Genomic DNA, 22128 nt, shown 5'->3' with positions numbered 1-22128 from the left:
ATGGGTGACTTCAATCTACATATAGATTGGGTGAACCAAATTGGTAAGGGTGCTAAGGAAGAGGATTTCTTGGAATGTATGCGGGATGGTTTTCTGAACCAACATGTCAAGGAACCAACTAGAGAGCAGGCCATTCTAGATTGGGTATTGAGCAATGAGGAAGGTTTAGTTAGCAATCTTGTCGTGTGAGGCCCCTTGGGTAAGAGTGACTATAATATGGTGGAATTCTTCATTAAGATGGAGAGTGACATAGTTAATTCAGAAACAAAGGTTCTGAACTTAAAGACGAGTAACTTTGAAGGTATGAGACGCGAATTAGCTAAGATAGACTGGCAAATGATACTTAAAAGGTTGACGGTGGATATGCAATGGCAAGCATTTAAAGATCGCATGGATGAACTACAACAATTGTTCATCCCAGTTTGGCAAAAGAATAAACCAGGGAAGGTAGTGCACCAGTGGCTGACAAGGGAAATTAGGGATAGTATCAAGTGCAAAGAAGAAACATAAATTAGCAAAAAAAATGGCACACCTGAGGACTGGGAGAAATTCAGAGACCAGCAGAGGAGGACAAAGGGCTTAATTAGGAAAGGGAAAAAAGATTATGAGAGAAAACTGGCAGGGAACATAAAAACTGACTGTAAAAGCTTTTATAGATACATGAAAAGAAAAAGATTGGTCAAGACAAATGTAGGTCCTTTACAGTCAGAAACAGGTGAATTGATCATAGGGAACAAAGACATGGCCAACCAAATGAATAACTACTTTGGTTCTGTCTTCACGAAGGAGGACATAAATAATCTTCCGGAAATAGTAAGGGACTGAGGGAAATACATGTTAGTAGGGAAGTGGTGTTAGGTAAATTGAAGGGATTAAAGGCAGATAAATCCCCAGGGCCAGATGGTCTGCATCCCAGAGTGCTTAAGGAAGTAGCCCAAGAAATAGTGGATGCATTAGTGATAATTTTTCAAAACTCCTTAGATTCTGGATTAGTTCCTGAGGATTGGAGGGTGGCTAATGTAACCCCACTTTTTAAAAAAGGAGGGAGAGAGAAACCGGGGAATTATAGACCGGTTAGTCTGACATCAGTGGTGGGGAAAATGCTAGAGTCGGTTATCAAAGATGTGATAACTGCACATTTGAAAAGAGGTGAAATCATCAGACAAAGTCAGCATGGATTTGTAAAAGGAAAATCATGTCTGACGAATCTTATAGAATTTTTTGAAGATGTAACTAGTAGAGTGGATAGGGGAGAGCCAGTGGATGTGGTATATTTAGATTTTCAAAAGGCTTTTGACAAGGTCCCACACAGGAGATTAGTGTGCAAACTTAAAGCACATGGTATTGGGGGTATGGTACTGATGTGGATAGAGAATTGGTTGGCAGACAGGAAGCAAAGAGTGGGAGTAAACGGGACCTATTCAGAATGGCAGGCAGTGACTAGTGGGGTACCGCAAGGCTCAGTGCTGGGACCCCAGTTGTTTACAATATATATTGATGATTCAGATGAGGGAATTAAATGCAGCATCTCCAAGTTTGCGGATGACATGAAGCTGGGCGGCGGTGTTAGCTGTGAGGAGGATGCTAAGAGGATGCAGGGTGACTTGGATAGGTTAGGTGAGTGGGCAAATTCATGGCACATGCAATTTAATGTGGATAAATGTGAGGTTATCCACTTTGGTTGCAAGAACAGGAAAACAGATTATTATCTGAACAGTGGCCGATTAGGAAAAGGGGAGATGCAACGAGACCTGGGTGTCATTGTACACCAATCATTGAAGGTGGGCATGCGGGTACAGCAGGTGGTGAAAAAGGCAAATGGTATGTTGGCATTCATAGCAAAAGGATTTGAGTACAGGAGCAGGGAGGTTCTACTGCAGTTGTACAAGGCCTTGGTGAGACCGCACCTGGAGTACTGTGTGCAGTTTTGGTTCCCTAATCTGAGGAAAGACATTCTTGCCATAGGGGGAGTACAGAGAAGGTTCACCAGATTGATTCCTGGGATGGCAGGACTTTCATATGAAGAAAGACTGGATCGACTAGGCTTATACTCACTGGAATTTAGAAGATTGAGGGGGGATCTTATTGAAACGTATAAAATTCTAAAGGGATTGGACAGGCTAGGTGCAGGAAGATTGTTTCCGATGTTGGGGAAGTCCAGAATGAGGGGTCACAGTTTAAGAATAAAGGGGAAGCCTTTTAGGACCGAGATGAGGAATAACTTCTTCACACAGAGAGTGGTGAATCTGTGGAATTCTCTGCCACAGGAAACAGTTGAGGCCGGTTCATTGGCTATATTTAAGAGGAAGTTAGATATGGTCCTTGTGGCTAAAGGGATCGGGGGGTATGGAGAGAAAGCAGGTACAGGGTTCTGAGTTGGATGATCAGCCATGATCATACTGAATGGCGGTGCAGGCTCAAAGGGCCAAATGGCCCACTCCTGCACCTATTTTCTATGTTTCTATAAGCTTTCTTAACTACCCTATCTACCTGTGAGGCAACTTTCAGGGATCTGTGGACACGTACCCCCAGATCCCTCTGCTCCTCCACACTACCAAATATCCTGCCATTTACTTTGTACTCTGCCTTGGAGTTTGTCCTTCCAAAGTGTACTACCTCACACTTCTCCAGGTTGAACTCCATTTGCCACTTCTCAGCCCACTTCTGCATCCTATCAATGTCTCTCTGCAATCTTCGACAATCCTCTACACTATCTACACCACCACCAACCTTCGTGTCGTCTGCAAACTTGCCAACCCACCCTTCTACCCCTACATCCAGGTCGTTAATAAAAATCACGATTAACTTCAAACTTAATAAAAAATTAACTTCAAACTTTCTGCATAATCACTCAAAGAGTTGACCTGCATGTGCATGTAATGAGAGCTGTATAACTCATCTCCTTCTACCTTAGGCCACAAATTTATCAATCACCCATCTATGGACACTTTCTGGAAGTCCAAGATCCGTATGCTCCACAACCACTGGACTAAGTGTGTAACTGTAGGAAGGGACTATGTTGAAAAATAACTGTGCTAGGTTTTCTAAAATTGACTCCTTCTACCTTAGGCCACAAACTTTTCAATCACCCCTCATACATCCCAAAGAGGAAGAAGTATTCCAAAACAAAGATGATACAACCGTGGCTAACAAGTCAAAGCCAACATAAAAGCCAAGGAGAGGGCACATAGAGCAAAAGTTAGCGGGAAGTTAGAGGATTGGGAAGCTTTTAAAAACCAACAGAAGGCAATTAAAAAATCATAAAGAAGTAAAGATGGAATATGGAAGTAAGCTAGCCAATTATATGAAAGATACCAAAAGTTTCTTCAGACATATAAAGTGTAAAAGAGAGGCGAGAGTGGGTATCGGGATGGCTGGAAAACAATGCTGGATGGGTAGTAAAGGGAGACAAGGAAATGGTGGACGAACTAAATAAGTATTTTACATCAGCCTTCACTGTGGAAGATACTAGCAGTATGGTGGAAGTTCTAGGTGTCAGGGGCATGAAGTGTGTGATGGTGTACACCACAGGATTCCGTAAGAGGTGGCTGAAGAGAATGTGGAGGCATTAGTAATGATCTTTCAATAATCACTCGATTCTAGCATAGTTCTGGAAGACTGGAAAATTGTAAATGTTACTCCACTCTTCAAGAAGGGAGAGAGGCAGAAGAAAGGGAACTATAGGCCAGTTAGTCTGATCTCTGTGGTTGGGAATATGCTGGAGTCGATTATTAAGGATGAGGTTTCAGGGTACTTGGAGGAACATGATAAAGTGGGCCATAGTCAGCATGGTTTCCTATTTTCTAAATGGAGAGAAAATACAAAAAACTGAGGTGCAAAGGGACTTGGGAGTTGTGGAGGATTCCCTAAAGGTTATTTTGTAGGGCGAGTCTGTGGTGAGGAAGACAAATATAATGTTAGTATTCGTTTCAAGAGGACTAGAATATAAAAGCAAGGACGTAATATTGAAACTTTACAAAGCATTGAGGCCTCACTTGGACTATTGTGAGCAGTTTTGGGTCCCTTATCTTAGAAATAATGTGCTGAAACTGAAACGGTTGAAACAAGATTCACGAAAATGATTCCAGGATTGAATGGCTTGTCATATGAAGAGCGTTTGATGGCTCTGGGCCTGCATTTGCTGGAATTCAGAAGAATTAGGGGTGACCTCAATGAAACCTATCGAATGGTGGTGAAAGGCCTTAATAAAGTGGATATGGAGAGGATGCTTCTTATGGTTGGAGTATCTAAGACCAGAGGAGACAGCCTTGGAATAGAGAGGTGTCCTTTTAGAACAGAGATGAGGAGGAATTTCTTTACCCAGAGAGAAATGAATCTGTGGATTAGTCAGGGCATGAAGGGATATGGGGAGAATGCAGGAGATTGGGGCTGAAAGGAAAACTGTAATCAACTATGATTAAATGGCAGAGCAGACTTGATGGGCCAAATGGCTTAATTCTGCTCCTATATCTTATGGCCTTAAAGAAAAAGCAGTCACGATGAAATGAACATCTTTTTTGAAATTCTTCCCCATGTTCAATCTGCACCAGAAACTGAGTAAAGTTCCAAAATGGTCAATGGATATTCAAAGTCTCAGTATAACTTACCACGGGTTTCCATGTCCACATCTCCCTCTGAATGTTCATTAATACTCATACTCCTTGACAAGCCTTTCTCTTTCAGCAGAACACTCCTGTACACCTGAACAACATAGATTATGTGAAGATGACATTGTTTCAACTAAAGTAATTAATGAGACTTTAGCTGATAAAAGTAATAGTCAATTAAGGACGAATGCAGAGGTGTGGTTAGCAAGGTTGCAGATGACACAAAGTGGCGTTCTGCATTGGGAAGACAGTCTTTGGTTACAGAATGATATTGATCAGCTAGACAAATTTAATCGTGAAAAAATGTGTGGAGTTACATTTTGGGAAGACTAATAAGGTTAGGATATACACAATGAATGGAAGGACCTAGAAGACGCTGAAGAGGGATCTTGGTGTGCATAAAGCATTCTTGAAGGCAGCACAGGCAGACAAGGTATTTAACAAAACATACAGCTTATGTCCTTTCATTAGCTAAGCATATAAGGCAGGAGAAGAGAAGTCATGGTACAATGGCATAAAACAATTACACTACAGCTGGAGCACTGTCTGCAGATTTAGTTACCACAGCACAGGGAGGATGAGATTGCATTGGAAGAGCTGCAGAGGAGATTCACCAAGATGTTGCCTAGAGTGGAACATTTTACCTATGAAAACACTGGTCTGAGTGTTTACTTTTGAGTTAAAAGGGTCAAGGGAGAATCCAATTGAACTATACAACATTATAAGGGGGATAGGTAGGTAAAACTAAATTATTTTTCACTGAGCAGAGGTGTCATAAGTTTATGGGGGAAGTTACAAGAGAGGGCATTTGAAGAATAGTTTGCTTCAGCCAGAAACTTGCAAATCAGTGTTAGGGTTGGTGGAGGTAGGTATTCTCACTTAATAGTGTTAGAACACCATGGCATAGAAGGCTGGAGCCTGGGGCAGAGATGTGGGATTACAGTGCCTACAAAAAGTATTCGCCCCACTCCTGTCCCAGAAGTTCTCATGTTTTTACAACATTGAATCACAGTGGATTTAATTTGGCTTCTTTGACAGAAAAATTAATTGTGTCAAAAAGACAACAAATCTCTACAAAGTGATCTAAATAAATTACAAATATAAAACACAAAATCATTGATTGGATGAGTATTCACCTCCCTTCAAGTCAGTAGTCCCCGAGTTACGAACGTCCGACTTACAGACAGCTCGTACTTACGAACTGAGGAAGGAGAACGCAGTCCGCCAAATTAAGTCGTTGCCATTGACACTGTGTTGAGTGTTTAACTTTATATTTGGCTTAAATTTTTTTTAGTAAGATTCACCCAGCCCCCCCCCGTTCCAGTCGGCTGGTGGCGCAGTGAGATCAGCAAGTTCGAGCCAGTGACAGAACGCTCCCGTGCTGGGTTGATGTCGATCCAGTGACTCCTGTACCATCTGTGCCGGGTTGATGTCGAGCTCGCAACTCAACCTCGTAAAAAACACTGCCACCTCCAGTTTAAATACCCATGCAGAATATTGTGGAGGATTAAATACCCAAGCCCAGCACAGCCCCCACTTGTCCCATTTAGCCTGTCTCTGTGTGGTGGTCCTTAGGACCCAGCGGACCTCGGGAGCCGGTGGAGGTTGGGACCCGCCGCCTGCAGTGTTTCTGTTCCATTGACGGGAAGTAATCGCGATTGAAAATAAAGTGGAAATAATAAAGCATTTGGAAAGAGGTGAAACGCCATCGGTCATTGGAAGAGCGTTAGTATACTGCCTGTATATTAAAGGGGGTGAATACTTATGCAACTATTTTGTATTTTAGATTTGTAACAACTTAGATCACTCGTAGAGATCTGTTTTCACCTCGAGTCTTTTTCTGCTGATTAGTGGCAAAAGAAGCCAAATTAAATCCACTGTGATTCAAATGTTGTAGAACAATAAGAATGAAAACTTTCGTGGGGGGTGGGAGGGATGAATACTTCTTATAGGCACTGTAGTACAGACTGTATGTGAGTCAGTGTTGGCACAAGAGCCATTTTCTGTGCTATATGAATCTATGATTATTTACATAAACAAGGCAAACTCACATGGCTGCTGGCTTGCGGTTGGCTTCTGTAACACTTCATGATATCCGTGAAAGACCTATCTTCCTTAGTAACCTATAAAGACAGATTATGCTGATGAAATACCATTGAACTCCTGTCACACTGCCGAGAAACCTTCAGAACAAAAATTGCAATGCCTACCCAGTACAAAATCTAATTATAAAATTAATTCTTCCCACTTTGGTTATTTCTTACCCTTATGATGGCACATTCTTTGTTACAACTTCTCATGTCTTACCTCCACAGAATTTTCCTTGGCGAAGAGTTCCCTTCAAGTCTAGCATCAGCATGTATGTGATAACAAGCTCCCTTAGCATGTTATTGCAGTCCAAATGAATCCAGACAATATGCACCGACTACCCAGATTTGTCAGTCTGAGAAACTGAATTAAAAGTGTGGATTCATCAGTGCTAATAAACTGTGTTAGAGAGAGAACTGCATACTTCGGGAGACCGCCTCAGTCTGTCGATGGAGTAGCAGTAATTTTGTGCTGCTCTTAAGTTTTCTCTCTCTCTCTCCCCAGTTTAAATTTTGAATTTAAAATTTTTAATTGCTGATTCTTGAAGGGGAGTAATAGGTCTATGTCTACGAGAAGTGGGAAGAATCTGTATGAACCTACTGACAAAGGTAATGGAAAAGGAAAGATGCCGAAGTAAAGATCTGATGAAATGCCATCATTGGCTGAAGATATCGTTCAGACACTGAATTCAATTCAAGATCAGAATAGGGCAATTAAAGATCAACTGGAAAAGAATAATAATGAAATGAAGTTATTTCTGGGAAAACTTAAAGATGTGGAAACTCAAGTTACTAAACATGAAGAGGAATTGAAGTTAACTAAGCAAAAATTGTCTGAAACTACAACCCGTTTGGAAAAACATCAAAATAAGATTATAGACTTGGAAACCAGGTCTCGCTGAAACAATATACGAATTGTTGGATTGCAAGAATGAGCTGAAAATGGAGACTTAACGGTTTACTTTGGTAAGCTCTTTCATACTCTATTTCCGACTATTTTATCACAGTCGCCTGCTACTGAAAAAGCATATGCAGCGTTTACTTCAAAATTTAAAGATTCAAGCAGACCAAGATCTATTCTGGTTTGTTTTCATCACTTTAAAATTAAAGATCAAATAATGCGACAGGCAAGAAAACAGAGAGTTTTCAGATTCAACGAGTCTCAGCTCCGTTTTTATGAAGATTATCCGAAAGGAGTAATGGAACAAAGATCAAGATTTGTATTGGTAATGAAATAGTGGTATACCTTTATGTGTTATGCTATAACATTTTGATCAACTTTATTACAATATATGAATGTACACAAGTTATGTTGAGATGCATCTATGTATTGCACTCTGTAAAATTTTTTTTCTTCTGAATAAAAATATTGTAAAAAGAAAAAGGTAATGAAACAAGCATATGATAAGAAACTACCGTAGATTCCGGATTTTAAGCCGCTACTTTTTTCCCACATTTTGAACAGCTTTGAACTCTGCGGCCTTTAATACGGAGCGGCTAATGCATTATTTTTTTCATGCCGCCAAAAACATTTTGCCTCGTAACAGTAGACCAATAAAATTGATGAGTAGTTCACAGAGGTCCAATGAAATTGTACGATAAATCAAGCGCACTTTCACAATTAAATTATTGTAAATCAGTCATTTGTACTCACCCTCATCAACATGGAAAACACTCGAAGAAAAGCATTGTGCTGCCTTTATGGCAGTTACTTAGTTTATAATATTTTCGCTTAGTAATTCATTTTCTAGTTAAAGTTAGAAGAGTTTTAACTATATTTGTTTTCTGTACTACATCGCGGGATGCTATGACGTCACACCCGGTTTCGCCGCGTCTTGTGGGAAATATACCGGTTTGCGATAAATGGGACGACGGGGGGCGAGCGGCGGAGCGGCATTAGACCCGAGCGAAACGCTGCTTTTAAGTTAAAGGCGATCAATAACTTTTCCTGGTAGGCTGCAGTATATATATTTTTTACCAGTCGTTAGGAGATATTGGAATGTTGTTCAGTAAAAAAGTATACACAACGTATATTTAAAAGTAGCCGCGTTACAGGCACGGTTCGAAAAAAAGCATTTGCAATATGTATTTGTTTATGTTACCATATGGATTTAATTAAAAGTTAAAAAATCCTCACGTGTAATATCTTTCTGTGTAAATATCTCATATTACAACGTGGGACACCTGCGGCCGAAAATCCGGTGCGGCCTGTACAAGTAAAAAATTGATTTTCTTTCTAAAATTAGAGCCAGCGGCTTTTAATCAGGTGCGCTCTGTAGTCCGGAATCTACGGTATTTCCCTCTCTGAGTTACCCAACAAGAATGAAAGTTTTTCATCCTAATTCTTCTCCACGCATTTTCTTTGACCCAAAAGCGCTCTGGATTTTTTTCAAGCTATACCTGTCACTACTACCCGATGAACTATCTGAAAAGCTGTTTGATTATCTCTATATTATTCACATTTCAAAAAGATATATGAAGGTTATTTGGATATTTCATTGAGAGATTAATAAAAGGTAAGAAAGCCTGCTCATTATTGCATCATATTGGACTTTTTTTTGGAAAGAAGATTTACGGTTCAAGCTTGACTGTGTAAATGGCTAATTAGATATTTGACTGAGAAAAGAGGATAAAAGGATTTGTTCCTTTTATCTAACATTTGGTTTGATGTTTCTTTTTGTTGCTTCTTAATTTACTAATTGGTAGTCTTTTCCTACTAATAGGGTTTATTTTTATATATGTCCCGGAGGATTTAGTAACTTATGATATCACTAATTAATATTTTTATAAATTTAGTTCGGTTAGATATACTACTAACCTCTTTTTTATCTGTTTTATTATAGCGTCATTTTATTTTTTTGTGTGCTGGCTGTGGGGGGGGGGGGGGGAGAGGGAGATAGGAGACTGACAGAGTGGCCCACGGTTTTGTAATCTATCTTAGTTCGCTTGCCTTTTTTTCGGGCTTTTGGGAGGGTGGGTGGGTCTAGAGTTAGTTTTTTCCCCATTGGGTGGTTCCGAAGCATGCCAATTTTTTATATGGTTGTACTCTTCATCACAGCCATCTTTGATAATCCCGTATTGGTATGTGTTCTGCGCATGTATAAAGTAAATTAGAATAAAATTATAATATGGATTAATATAATAAGTTGGAATCATCCTATTAAACAAAAAAAAAGACTTTTAAAATTATTAATCGATTCCAACCTAATATAATTTTTGCTCAGGAGACGCATATCAGGGCAGGAGATCAAAATAGGTTTTTTGGATGGTGGAATGGATTACAGCTCCAAGCTACTTTTTTTTTATTAGTTTTTCAAAACATTTTACAAAATTAAAAACCCCAAATCCCAATGAGGAGCATTAATACAGAGCAAGGTTAAGCATACAATAACAATATGCTACAGAGGAAGAGAATTTAACAAAAAAGCACCTAAATTAAAGACAAGTGAGCTTAGTGTCCTCCCCAAACCCCACAACACAAGAAAAAACAACAATTCCAGACCAACCACCACACAATATAGAGAGCATAAGTCCGGACAGTCAAACTCCCAGACTGTGAATACACTTAGCAACAGAGGATAATAATGCCTACTACCAGAAAAAAAAAGGGAGCTGAAAGCAAGGGACCGAAAAGAAAAAAAAACCCTAGTCAAGAGGAAGGTTATGAAAGTACTCGATAAAAGGCCCCCAGATCTTATGGAACTTTAAATCCGAATTGAAAACTGAATAATGAATTTTTTCGAGGTCCAAGCAGGCCATAAAGTCGTTAAGCCATTGCGCATGAGTGGGTGGGGCAACATCTCTCCATCTGAGGAGGATCAAGCGTCTCGCCAGGAGAGAGGCAAAGGATAGTATTCGGCATTTGGTCGGACCCAGACATAAATCTGTCTCGCCCCAAAAACCGAACAGAGCAATTAAGGGGTTAGGTTCTAGGTGCTGATTCAGAATACCCGATAGTGTAGTGAAGACATCTTTCCAGAATTTCTCCAAGCTAGGACAGAGCCAGTACATATGGATGAGAGAGGCCACGCCCCTCTTGCATTTATCACAGAGCGGACTAATGCCAGGGTAGAATCGAGATAGTTTAGATTTAGACATATGGGCTCTATGAACAATCTTAAACTGTAAGAGACAATGGCGAGCACAAAGAGAGGTTGAGTTAACCGATTTGAGAACTGAGTCCCAGCTCTCCTTGGATAAGGAGATATTTAAATCCTGCTCCCAGGCCATTTTAATTTTATCCACAGGGGCCCGTCGTAAGGCTGCTAGTTTATCTTGGATAATTGAAATTGAACCTTTACCTAGTGGATTAATGGAGAGAAATAGGTCTATAGCATTTTTCGCAGGCATTTCAGGAAAGTTAGGAATTAAAGGAGCAGTAAAGTGTCGGATTTGGAGATATCTGAAAAAGTGAGCGTTAGGCAGGTTGAACTTAACAGAGAGCTGTTGAAAAGAAGCGAAGCGGTTATCAATGAAGAGATCTTCAAAATGTCTAATGCCCTTCCTGTACCAAACATGGAATGCTGAATCGAACGTGGTAGGTAAAAAAAGGTGATTATGTGCGACAGGGCTAGAAATGGAAAACCCCTGGAAACCATAGCATTTCCTGAACTGAGCCCATATACGCAAAGTGTGTCTAACCAGAGGATTAGCTATTGATCTGGGCAGACTGCTAGGGAGTGCAGATATAGATAATTCTTTAGTGGAGCTCAACTCCATTGCCACCCAGTTAGGGCACTCAGGTTGACCGTGGAAGAAAGACCAGAAGGCAGCACAACGTATATTAGCTGCCCAGTAATATAAGCGAAAGTTAGGTAAAGCCATGCCACCCTCTTTTTTAGATTTTTGGAGGTGGATTTTATTTATTCTAGAGCGCTTATTCTGCCACAGATATGACAAAATAATAGAGTCTAAGGAATCAAAAAAAGATTTAGGAATAAAAATTGGGATAGATTGAAATAAGTATAAGAATTTGGGGAGAACATACATTTTGACAACATTGATACAACCTACCAAGGACATAGATAGAGGTGACCATTGTACCAGACTCTGTTTTGTAGCATATGAAAGATTGACAAAGTTTTCACGAAAGAGATCTTTAAACTTCCTTGTGACTGTAATTCCAAGATAAGTAAATTGACTATGGACTACTTTAAAAGGGAGATCACGAAATATTAGTTCTTGTGCTTCTTTATTAATTGGGAAAAGTTCACTCTTATGTAAGTTGAGTTTATAGCCAGAGATCTGGCTAAACTGGTCAAGAAGGGAAAACATTAGAGGTAAGGATGTAGATGGATATGAGAGAAAGAGAAGTAGGTCATCAGCATAGAGAGAGACTTTATGCTCAACACCCCCTCTCCAAATCCCGGTCAGTTCAGGACATTTTCGAAATGCTATCGCCAGAGGTTCTATAGCCAAATCAAAGAGAAAAGGACTTAAGGGGCATCCCTGACGGGTGCCACGTTTGAGATTGAATACTTGGGATTTCTGAAAGTTAGTTAGAACAGAAGCAGTAGGACACAGGTACAGCAATTGGATCCAAGAGATGAAACTTTGGCCGAGGTCAAATTTTTCTAAGACTGCAAAAAGGCAGTTCCACTCTATACGATCAAATGCTTTCTCCGCATCAAGGGAGATAACACATTCAGGGGTCCCAGTTGGAACTGAGTATAAAATATTAAATAGATGCCAAATGTTAAAAAAAGGGAGACGGTTTTTAATAAAGCCTGTTTGGTCATCAGAGATAATGGAGGGAATAACGGTTTCTAATCTATGAGCCAACACTTTAGCTAAGATCTTTACATCAACATTGAGCAGAGAGATCGGCTTGTACGAGGAACACTCTGTTGGGTCTTTGCCCTTTTTTAAAAGAAGAATAATAGATGCCTCATTGAAAGAGGGTGGCAATCTGCCGTAGTTAAACGAGTCAGATAATACTGAAAGTAACTGAGGAGAAAGAAGTGAGGAGAATGATTTATAAAATTCCACAGGGAACCCATCAGGTCCAGGAGATTTCCCTGAGGACAGTGCAGAAATTGCAAAAGATATTTCTTCTAGTGATATAGGCGCATTAAGTTTGGCTTTGAAATCAGATGAAAGTGAGGGGATATTCAGATTCTGTAAAAATTGATCCACAGAGATATTGTCATTCAGGGATTCAGAGGAATAAAGCCGAGAATAAAAATTTTTAAATGCGTCATTAATTTCTAAATGATCCGATGTAAAGTCTCCGTTCTCCTTCCGGATCTTTGTAATATGTTGTTTGGCTTTGGAACGCCTCAGCTGATTGGCTAGGAATTTACCAGACTTATCCCCATGAATGTAAAAACGGCTCTTGCTTTCGAGAAGTTGACGTTCGACAGGTTGAGTGGACAGAAGGTTAAATTTAGTTTGGAGTTCAACGCGCTTCTTGTATAATTCAGGGTTCTTAGTTTGGGCATATAATTGATCCACATCTTTAATCTGGTTAATGAGGTCTGCTCGATCTGCACGGGATCTTCTATTGAGATTTGCTGTGTAAGAGATTATTTGACCCCTCAAATATGCTTTCATGGCATCCCAGACAATCTGGGATGGCACTTCAGGTGATGTATTAGTGTTAAAATAGAAGGTTATCTGGTCTTTAATAAATTTTACGAAATCATCATCCGATAATAAAGTTGAATCGAACCGCCAGTGTTTGTTCCTCTGAGGGAGACCGGGAAAGTTCAGAGAGAGGGTAATTGGGGCATGGTCAGAAATCAGTATACTCTGATAGTCACAAGTGTGGGCAAATGGGATAAGTTGGTTATCGAGTAGGAAATAGTCAATTCTAGTGAAGGTATGGTGAACATGTGAGAAAAAGGAATAATTTCTCTCCGTAGGATGGAGGGAACGCCATATATCAGAGATACCAAAATTAGAGAGAAACGACTGAATAGCTAAGGCAGATTTGGTAGGTGGTCTGGTAACAGAGGACGATCGGTCCAGTTTAGGATCCAACCAACAGTTAAAGTCACCACCCAATATAAGAGAGTATGAGTTTAAGTCTGGTAGTGAGGAAAAGAACCGTTCAAAAAAGTTAACATCATCAAAGTTGGGGGCATACAGGTTTGCTAGTGCAACTTTAGTGTTATATAGTTTACCAGAAACAATAATAAAACGGCCATTTGTGTCCGATATTTTATTATGGAGTTCAAAAGGAATATTTGAGTTAATAAGAATGGAGACTCCCCTAGCTTTAGCGGCAAAGGATGAATGAAAATGCTGACCTGCCCACTTGGACAGAAGCCAGGAGTTATCGAAACAACGAATATGAGTTTCTTGGAGGAAAGCAATGTCAGCTTTGAGTTGTTTAATATGTGAGAATACCTTCCTCCTTTTAACAGGGTGGTTCAGTCCCTTTACATTCCAGCTCACAAATTTAAGTGCACTAGCCATTATCAATTACTAATGCATAGAAGGCAGCAGGCATATAAAAAATCAAGCGGTACAATAGCAGTCTGGGAGCAGAGATGTAAACATAGATTCGTAAGGTCAAAATATAAACATGTCCTAAACAATAAAGAAATGTTGGAACTGGAAAATCCACCCCACCCACACAACCCAAAACTAGACGGCTACCAAAACAAGTAGCTAGCTCTACCAAAAAAATTAACCCAAATACAACTTCCAGATCTGTGTCATTGACAGCAGTTCCGTATAAATGCTATAACAAACAGTAACTAGTTTATGCACTAGAAAACATAACTACAGATTAGAACACCTTCTGCCGAGATAAACAACTTAATACAGAGAAAATCGGAAGAAAACCAAAACTAACCTACCCGCGAAATATTATAGAAGGATAAAGTAAGAGAAAGGGAAAAAAAAAGGTAAGAAGGAAAAAGAAAAAAAGAGGAAGGGGAAAATTATAAATTCAAGACGAGTATTTATCAACCGTTTACCGAGAAGGGAAGAAAAAAAACATTCAGAGAATGGAAAAAAAGGGGGTGAAGAAAAGAAAAAGATAAAATAAATAAGTATTTAAAACAGAGGAAAAATAAATCAGCAGTTGAACTGTGAACCGACAAACAGGGAGGCCTTCACTAAAGACTTCAAACCTCCAAAACAAGTTAGATTTAGTTGTAGAACTCTGTAGGTAAAGTTATACAGAGGTGAAAATAGATTACTCACACACCAAATCCCGGGAGAGATTGTCAACAGCCTTTAGAGTTTCAGTGAATAATGTCTGAGTGATTCAAGTGAAGTCAGAGTCCAGAGAAAGTAATTTTACTACGAGGAGTACTTATCCACCATTTTAGGAAGTCCGATCAGATTCCGAAGATGACTGGATGACTGGATAGCCGGAAGACTTGCCACAAACGCTTCAGCTTCCCTCGCTGATTTGAACCACTTGAATTCCCCGGTATTAAACTTGATTCTTAGGTCAGCAAGATTAAGAAAGGTAGGTTTGAAACCACGATCAAAAAGCACTTTCATTACGCCTTTATACTCAGCGCGCATCTTTAAGGTCTGGGGTGCAAAATCTTCCACAAAGCGAATGGTTGTATCCTGGAAAGAAAAAGAGCCTCTGCGACGTGCCTCCACAATCAGACTGTGTTTTACCTGGTATTGATGGAAACACAAGATTACTGGTCGCGGACTGGTGCCCAGAATTCCGGGGGGGGGGACGTTAACTCTGTGTGCCCGTTCGAGCTCAGGCGGGTTTGGAAGCAGATCCTTCCCGAATATCTCACAGAGAAACTCGGCGAAAAACTTCACGGTTGACCCCTTCTGTTGCCTCTGGTAATCCCAGAATTCTGATGTTGCAGCGTCTGCTGCGATTTTCGAGATCCACCATTTTGGAAAGAAGTTTATTAGATTTTTCCTCTAAGCTGGAACAGAGAGTCTCCAAGTATCGAACCCAACTTTCTAAAGCTTCAGAAGTCGAATCGATGCAAGATAAGTGTTCAGCATGTTTGTCCACTTTATCGTTGATCCGATCCAGTTTGTCTTCTAACTGTTTGAAAGCGGTTTTAATTTCCTTTAAGATTTCGTCTCGGAGATTTGCAAGCGCCTCCATCGTCACGTCCGACGAGGTCGTAGTTTCTTTTCTCCCGGATTTAGAACTCTTGCTAGACATTGTAGGTTAGATATATTCACAGGCAAGTAAGAGATACCGAAATAGATAGATAGATAGATACTTTATTCATCCCCATGGGGAAATTCAACTTTTTTTTCCAATGTCCCATACACTTGTTGTAGCAAAACTAATTACATACAATACTTAACTCAGTAAAAAATATGATATGCATCTAAATCACTATCTCAAAAAGCATTAATAATAGCTTTTAAAAAGTTCTTAAGTCCTGGCGGTAGAATTGTAAAGCCTAATGGCATTGGGGAGTATTGACCTCTTCATCCTGTCTGAGGAGCATTGCATCGATAGTAACCTGTCGCTGAAACTGCTTCTCTGTCTCTGGATGGTGCTATGTAGAGGATGTTCAGAGTTATCCATAATTGACCGTAGCCTACTCAGCACCCTTCGCTCAGCTACCGATGTTAAACTCTCCAGTACTTTGCCCACGACAGAGTCCGCCTTCCTTACCAGCTTATTAAGACGTGAGGCATCCCTCTTCTTAATGCTTCCTCCCCAACAAGCCACCACAAAGAAGAGGGCGCTCTCCACAACTGACCTATAGAACATCTTCAGCATCTCACTACAGACATTGAATGACGCCAATCTTCTTAGGAAGTACATTCGACTCTGTGCCTTCCTGCACAAGGCATCTGTGTTGGCAGTCCAGTCTAGCTTCTCGTCTAACTGTACTCCCAGATACTTGTAGGTCTTAACCTGCTCCACACATTCTCCATTAATGATCACTGGCTCCATATGAGGCCTAGATCTAATAATTCCTATCTAAGCTTTATAAAATGGAGACATTTAGTGCAAAGGTAGCGACAGTAACGGAACAAAAGTTCGGAGCAGCTAAACAATCGCCATCTTACCGGAAGTCCCCCAAGCTACTTCTCAGAGTAAAACTAAAGGCATATCTATCTTTATTAAATCTAATATATTTACTCAAGAGGATATTGAATCAGATTCTAATGGCAGATTTTTAATTGTTAAAGGCGTGATTTGTAATAGAAAGGTTGTTTTGGTCAATTTGTATGGTCCTAATTTAGATGATCCTTTTTTTAAAAAAGTATTTGCTTTATTGCCAGATTTAAGTGAATATATGTGGATAATGGGTGGGGATTTTAACTGTTGTTTAAATCCTATGATTGACAAGAGCTCAACTAATCAGCAACTTCCAAATCGTTCTGCGTTAGTTATTAACTCCTTTCTGACCGATTTTGGGTTGATCGAATTATGGAGGCATTTGCACTCTGATAACAGAGAATATTCCTTTTTTTTGCATGTCTATAAAAAATATTCGAGGATTGATTATAATTGATCCCCGCCTTTTGCTTAATGTTAAAAACTGTGAATATGACACTATTGCTATATCTGATCGTGCACCTTTGAGTTTGTCCTTTGAATTTGATGATGTCTTTTTTGCCCGTCCACCATGGTGCATGTCTCGGACTTTATTGCAAAACTCTGATTTTATCAGTTTTATTGAAAGCCAGATAAAATAATTTTTTCTTTTTAATGATATAGGAGGTATGTCCGAATTAATTATATGGGATGCATTTAAAGCATTTTTACGTGGTCAGATTATTTCTTATTCAGCTAAACTTAAAAAACAGACTAAAGCAGAATTAGATAAAATTTCAAAACAAATTAAAGATTTAGATAATATTTATGCGGCTTCCCCTAATATTGACTTATTTTAAAAAAGGGTGGAACTTCAATCACAATATAACCTATTATTAACTCATCCAATTGAAGGTTATCTACTTAAGTTAAAGAGCCAATTTTATGTTTGGAGATAAAAATAATAAACGACTTGCATCTCAATTAAAATCGGCTGGAGCCAAAAGGCAAATTTTGAAAATTCGTAGAAAGGATAGTACCCTGGCTTGGGAATATGAAGAAATTAATAAGATTTTTCAAGATTTTTATACTGAACTTTATAAATCTCAATGTCCAGTAGATCCTTCTGAAATGAATGCTGTTTTACGAAAGATTGCTTTTCCTAAAATTTCTGCTGAGGATCAAAAAACTTTTGATGCCCAAATTACTGAATCCGAAATTCATAAAGCTATTTTTTCAATGCAATCTGGTAAGGCCCTGGGGCTTGATGGTTATCCTGTAGAATTTTATTAAAAATTTGGAAAATTGCTTTCTCCATATATGTTGGAGATGTTTAAAGATTCTTTTGGAAAAGTGATTTACCCTCTACTTTTTAATGAGGCTTCTATTTCTTTAATTCTCAAAAAGGATAAAGATCCTACTGATTGTGCCTCAGACAGACCTATTTCATTATTGAATGTTGATGCTAAGGTTCTCTCAAAGATAATGGCCAATCGTTTGGTGAGTATTTTGGGTAAAATTGTTTTTAAAGATCTAACAGGCTTTATAAAGGGTCGTTATTTTTCAAATGTTCGGAGACTATTTAACATTATATATTCGCCCTCTTCTGACACTCCACAATGCGTTGTATCTTTGGATGCTGAAAAAGCATTTGATTGAGTCGAATGGAAATATTTATTTAATGTTTTAGAAAAATTTGGTTTTGGTATTAATTTTAATAATTGGATTAAAATGATATATAAAGCTCCTATTGCTACTGTTGTCTCTAATAACTGTAGGTCTCCTTTTTTCCAGCTAACACAGGGGACAAGACAAAGTTGTCCATTAAGTCCTTTGTTATTTAATTTAGTATTAGAACCCCTTGCTATTGCTCTTCGTGAAGCCAAAAATATTCATGGGATTTTTGTGAATGAGACCATGCACAAGATCTCTCTTTACGCTGATGATTTATTGGTATATATATATCTAAGCCTGAAGAATCTATTCCTGCTTTGCTAAAATTATTTGACAAATTTGGAGATTTTTCAGGATACAAAATAAATTTTAGTAAAAGTGAATTACTTCCTTTAAATGAATCTGTCTCTATATATGATAATATTCCTTTTAAAGTTACGGATTCTTTTAGATATTTAGGTGCCATAATTACTAAAAAAAAAATAAGGATCTTTATAAAGCCAATTTTCCTCCTTTAGTGGACTCTATGAAATACTCATTTAGTAGATGGAGCCCACTTACATCTTCACTTGTTGGTCGTATTCATGTGGTTAAAATGATGATTTTACCAAAATTTCTATATTTATCTCAGAATATTCCTGTTTTTTTGACTAAGAAGTTTTTTTGATCGGATTGATTCTATTATTCTATCTTTTATTTAGAATAATAAAAGACCAAGAATTAGTAAATGTCATTTACAAAAGTTGAAAAAGGATGGAGGTCTCGCTTTGCCTAATCTAAGAATGTATTATTGGGCTGTTAATTTGCAATATATGTCCTTTTGGTTATACTGGGGTGATAGGAATGATCCACCAATTTGGGTAGACCTGGAACTGAGAGCTGTGAAACAGTTTTATTTAACTTCGTTATTAGGAGTTGCTCTACCTATACAATTAGCTAAAGTTGCTAATTTAAACCTATATCCTGTGGTTAAGCACCCTTTACAAATTTGGCTCCAGTTCCGCAATTTTTTAAATCTTAAAAAATTGAAACTTTGTAGTATAATTTATCGTAATTACTTATTTAATCCTTCCTAGAGTGATCCAATTTTTTTTTACTTTGGAAAAATAAAGGTATTAATTCTTTTTTGGATTTATTTAAAGAAGGCAGATTGATGTCTTTTGAAAATTAGTTGATAAATATTCTCTCTCATATTCATACTTTTTAGAATACCTTCAAGTTAGACATTTTTTACAAAAATATTTAAGTAATTTTCCTTACATATTGGAGGCTGACTTGTTAAGATACTATTATGAATATTAACCCTTTGATGAAAAGTTCTATTGGAAGAATTTATCATTTATTATTACAATGGGATAAGCATCCTTTACTTAAGATTAAACAGGATTGGGAGAAAGAACTCAATTTGACTTTTGTATGGGAGGATTGGACGCGGATTCTGAAGCTGGTTAACTCTACTTCGATCTGTGCTAGTCACTCACTGATTCAATTTAAAATTGTACATCATTACCATTTGACGAAGGAAAGACTTTCTAAAATATTTCCCAATGTTGACAAGTATTGTGATAGATGTAAAACTGAGATAGCTACACTGACATATATGTTCTGGTCATGTTCTATATTAAAACAGTTTTAAAAGTCAGTCTTTTTGACAATTTCTAAAGCACTCAGAATCAACTTACAACCTAATAAACTGACTGTGCTTTTTGGAATAATTCCTCAAAATATCCATGGTGTTTCTGTGTCTGACCAACATTTTATTGTTTGTTACAATGATAGTGAGGAGGGCCATCTTGCTGAAATGGAAGGATTTATCAGCTCCTACTTTGTCACAATGGTTCTCTCAAGTGATGCTGTGTCTTAGCTTGGAGAAAATTAGAAGTTGAACCTTTATTTGATTTTGAGAAGAGATGGGGCTCATTTGCTCGTTATTATCATTTCAGTTAACTGATAGAATTCCTCCACGATCTAAGTGTAATTTTTTTTTGATATATCTTTCTTTCTTGTTGGTGGTTTGATGTTTATTTTTAGAAGCTTTTTGTATGACGCATGACTCTGGGGTTGTACCCCCAATGGGTTCCTTTTTTTCCCCTCACTTGTCTTGCTTAGTAGGGTTTTTTTTAATTCACAAAAATTTTCAATCTTTAAGATGATTTTTTTTTTGAGGCATTGTAAGTGTTGTTACTTTGATATACCTGTTATTTTTGAATAATAATAAAAAGATTTAAAAAGAAAGTACTGCATACTTCAAATCTTCTCATCGTCCATTGAAAATGCAGATATTATTGTCAGTAGAAGTACATTTAGAAGCACTAAATGTTGTTTGCTACTACACATATTTCCTTTTAGTTGCCTCAATTTCCAAAGAAAAGGAAAAATTGGGCCAGCCAGGATTAAACCTAAATTGAAGGAAACACATCTAAAAATATATTATCAGAATATTTACATGAAAGTGTACAGAAAGGATCCTGGTAAGTTTTACTGAGACCTGGCTGTGCAAGTCATTCACTGTCCTTCCTGAAGGCCTGTTGCAGCTGAAGAGGTGCTGGAGACTTGGTGTTACACATTCTTGGTATAGACCTTCCCCACAACCTCCTCCTTGCTAAGCTCCAAATTCAATTAGCTCTACATTTGAATGAAAGAGCAACAAAAGCTGAAAATGTAAACATACCTTTGCCATTATGTAGACAGCACATAGGAGAAGTTGATCAAGGTGTCGGTCAGTCATTAAATCTGTGCAACTGACCAAAGAAAACTCAAAGCAAGTCCAGATCTTCCTGCGAAGCTCTGGTGACACATCCAGCTTCAGACACAGGTCACGCAGGCGGACGCTGGCCAGGTGATACACCTGGAAGAAAGGTATGCTCCAACACTTGGTCAATCAGTAAGAAGCAATGGAGTCATAGAAATTGGCTCGCTGGCTCAACTCATCCATGCCGCGTTGCCCAGTGAGCTAGTCCCATCTATCCACATTTTGCCCATACCCCTCTAGTGGAGCACCACAACTTAAGCATAGCAGTACTAAACCAATGTAAAGGTCGGTGTTTGGATGCTCACCTTTCTGAAGAATAATGCCAGTGAACCTGTCTTCTTTGGCTTGCTGATTGTTGCTACCTGAGGCTCTTGTGCTAATGCAATTCCCCCTGCCTTGGGGGAAGAGCTGAGTAACGCCTGGGCAGAGAGAGGCACTTGGGCCGGTTCTTCTGCAACCTGCGTTTGCTGGGGTACAGTCATCTGGACGGGGATGAAGGTGATCCCTCCAATCTCATTAGCAACACCTGAAAGATAAACAGATTTAAGGAACCTTTCCCTACTGAGGCTGAATGATATACTGCCAATCTAGTAGGAACGTGAAAATAGGAAAAAATTAATAAGACCATAAAATATAGAAACATAGAAAACCTACAGCACAATACAGGCCCCTTGGCTCATAATGCTGTGCCGAATAAGTCCTCACTTTAGAAATTACCCATAGTCCTCTATTTTTCTGAGCTCAATGTACCTATTCAGGAATCTCTTAAGAGACCCTATCGTATCCGCCTCCACAACTGTCGCCGGCAGCTTATTCCACTCATTCACCACTGTGTAAAAACTTACCCCTGACATCTCCTCTGTACCTACTTCCAAGCACCTTAAAACTGTGCCCTCTCAATGTTAGCCATTTCAGCCCTGGGAAAAAGCCCCTGACTATCAAAATGATCAATACTTCTCATCATTTTATACACTTCCATCAGGTCACCGTGCATCCTCTGTCTCTCCAAGGAAAGAAGGCCAAGTTCACTCAACCTATTCTCATAAGGCATGCTTCCCAATCCAGGCA

At 38.8% G+C, this 22128-nt stretch overlaps 1 protein-coding gene across 3 annotated transcripts in view; it reads right to left on the bottom strand.

Moving 5' to 3' along the window:
• rbl1 (retinoblastoma-like 1 (p107)) overlaps positions 1-22128 on the bottom strand; it is a 120282-nt gene that overhangs the window by 9756 nt on the left and 88398 nt on the right. For 2 of the 3 annotated variants that reach the window (XM_073062282.1, XM_073062284.1), the window contains 4 exons: positions 21366-21586; positions 20980-21156; positions 6659-6730; positions 4608-4701 (listed from right to left, as the gene is read on the bottom strand). In XM_073062282.1, the coding sequence (XP_072918383.1) occupies positions 4608-4701; positions 6659-6730; positions 20980-21156; positions 21366-21586 (564 nt within the window). The remainder of the gene's footprint in view (positions 1-4607; positions 4702-6658; positions 6731-20979; positions 21157-21365; positions 21587-22128) is intronic. The other variant, XM_073062283.1, reaches the window with a different exon arrangement.

Source organism: Hemitrygon akajei, chromosome 11 (assembly GCF_048418815.1).
Source record: "Hemitrygon akajei chromosome 11, sHemAka1.3, whole genome shotgun sequence".
Lineage (NCBI taxonomy): Eukaryota > Metazoa > Chordata > Chondrichthyes > Myliobatiformes > Dasyatidae > Hemitrygon > Hemitrygon akajei.
The sequence above is the reverse complement of the archived record's forward strand: the minus strand, read 5'-3'. Positions and strand labels throughout refer to the sequence as shown.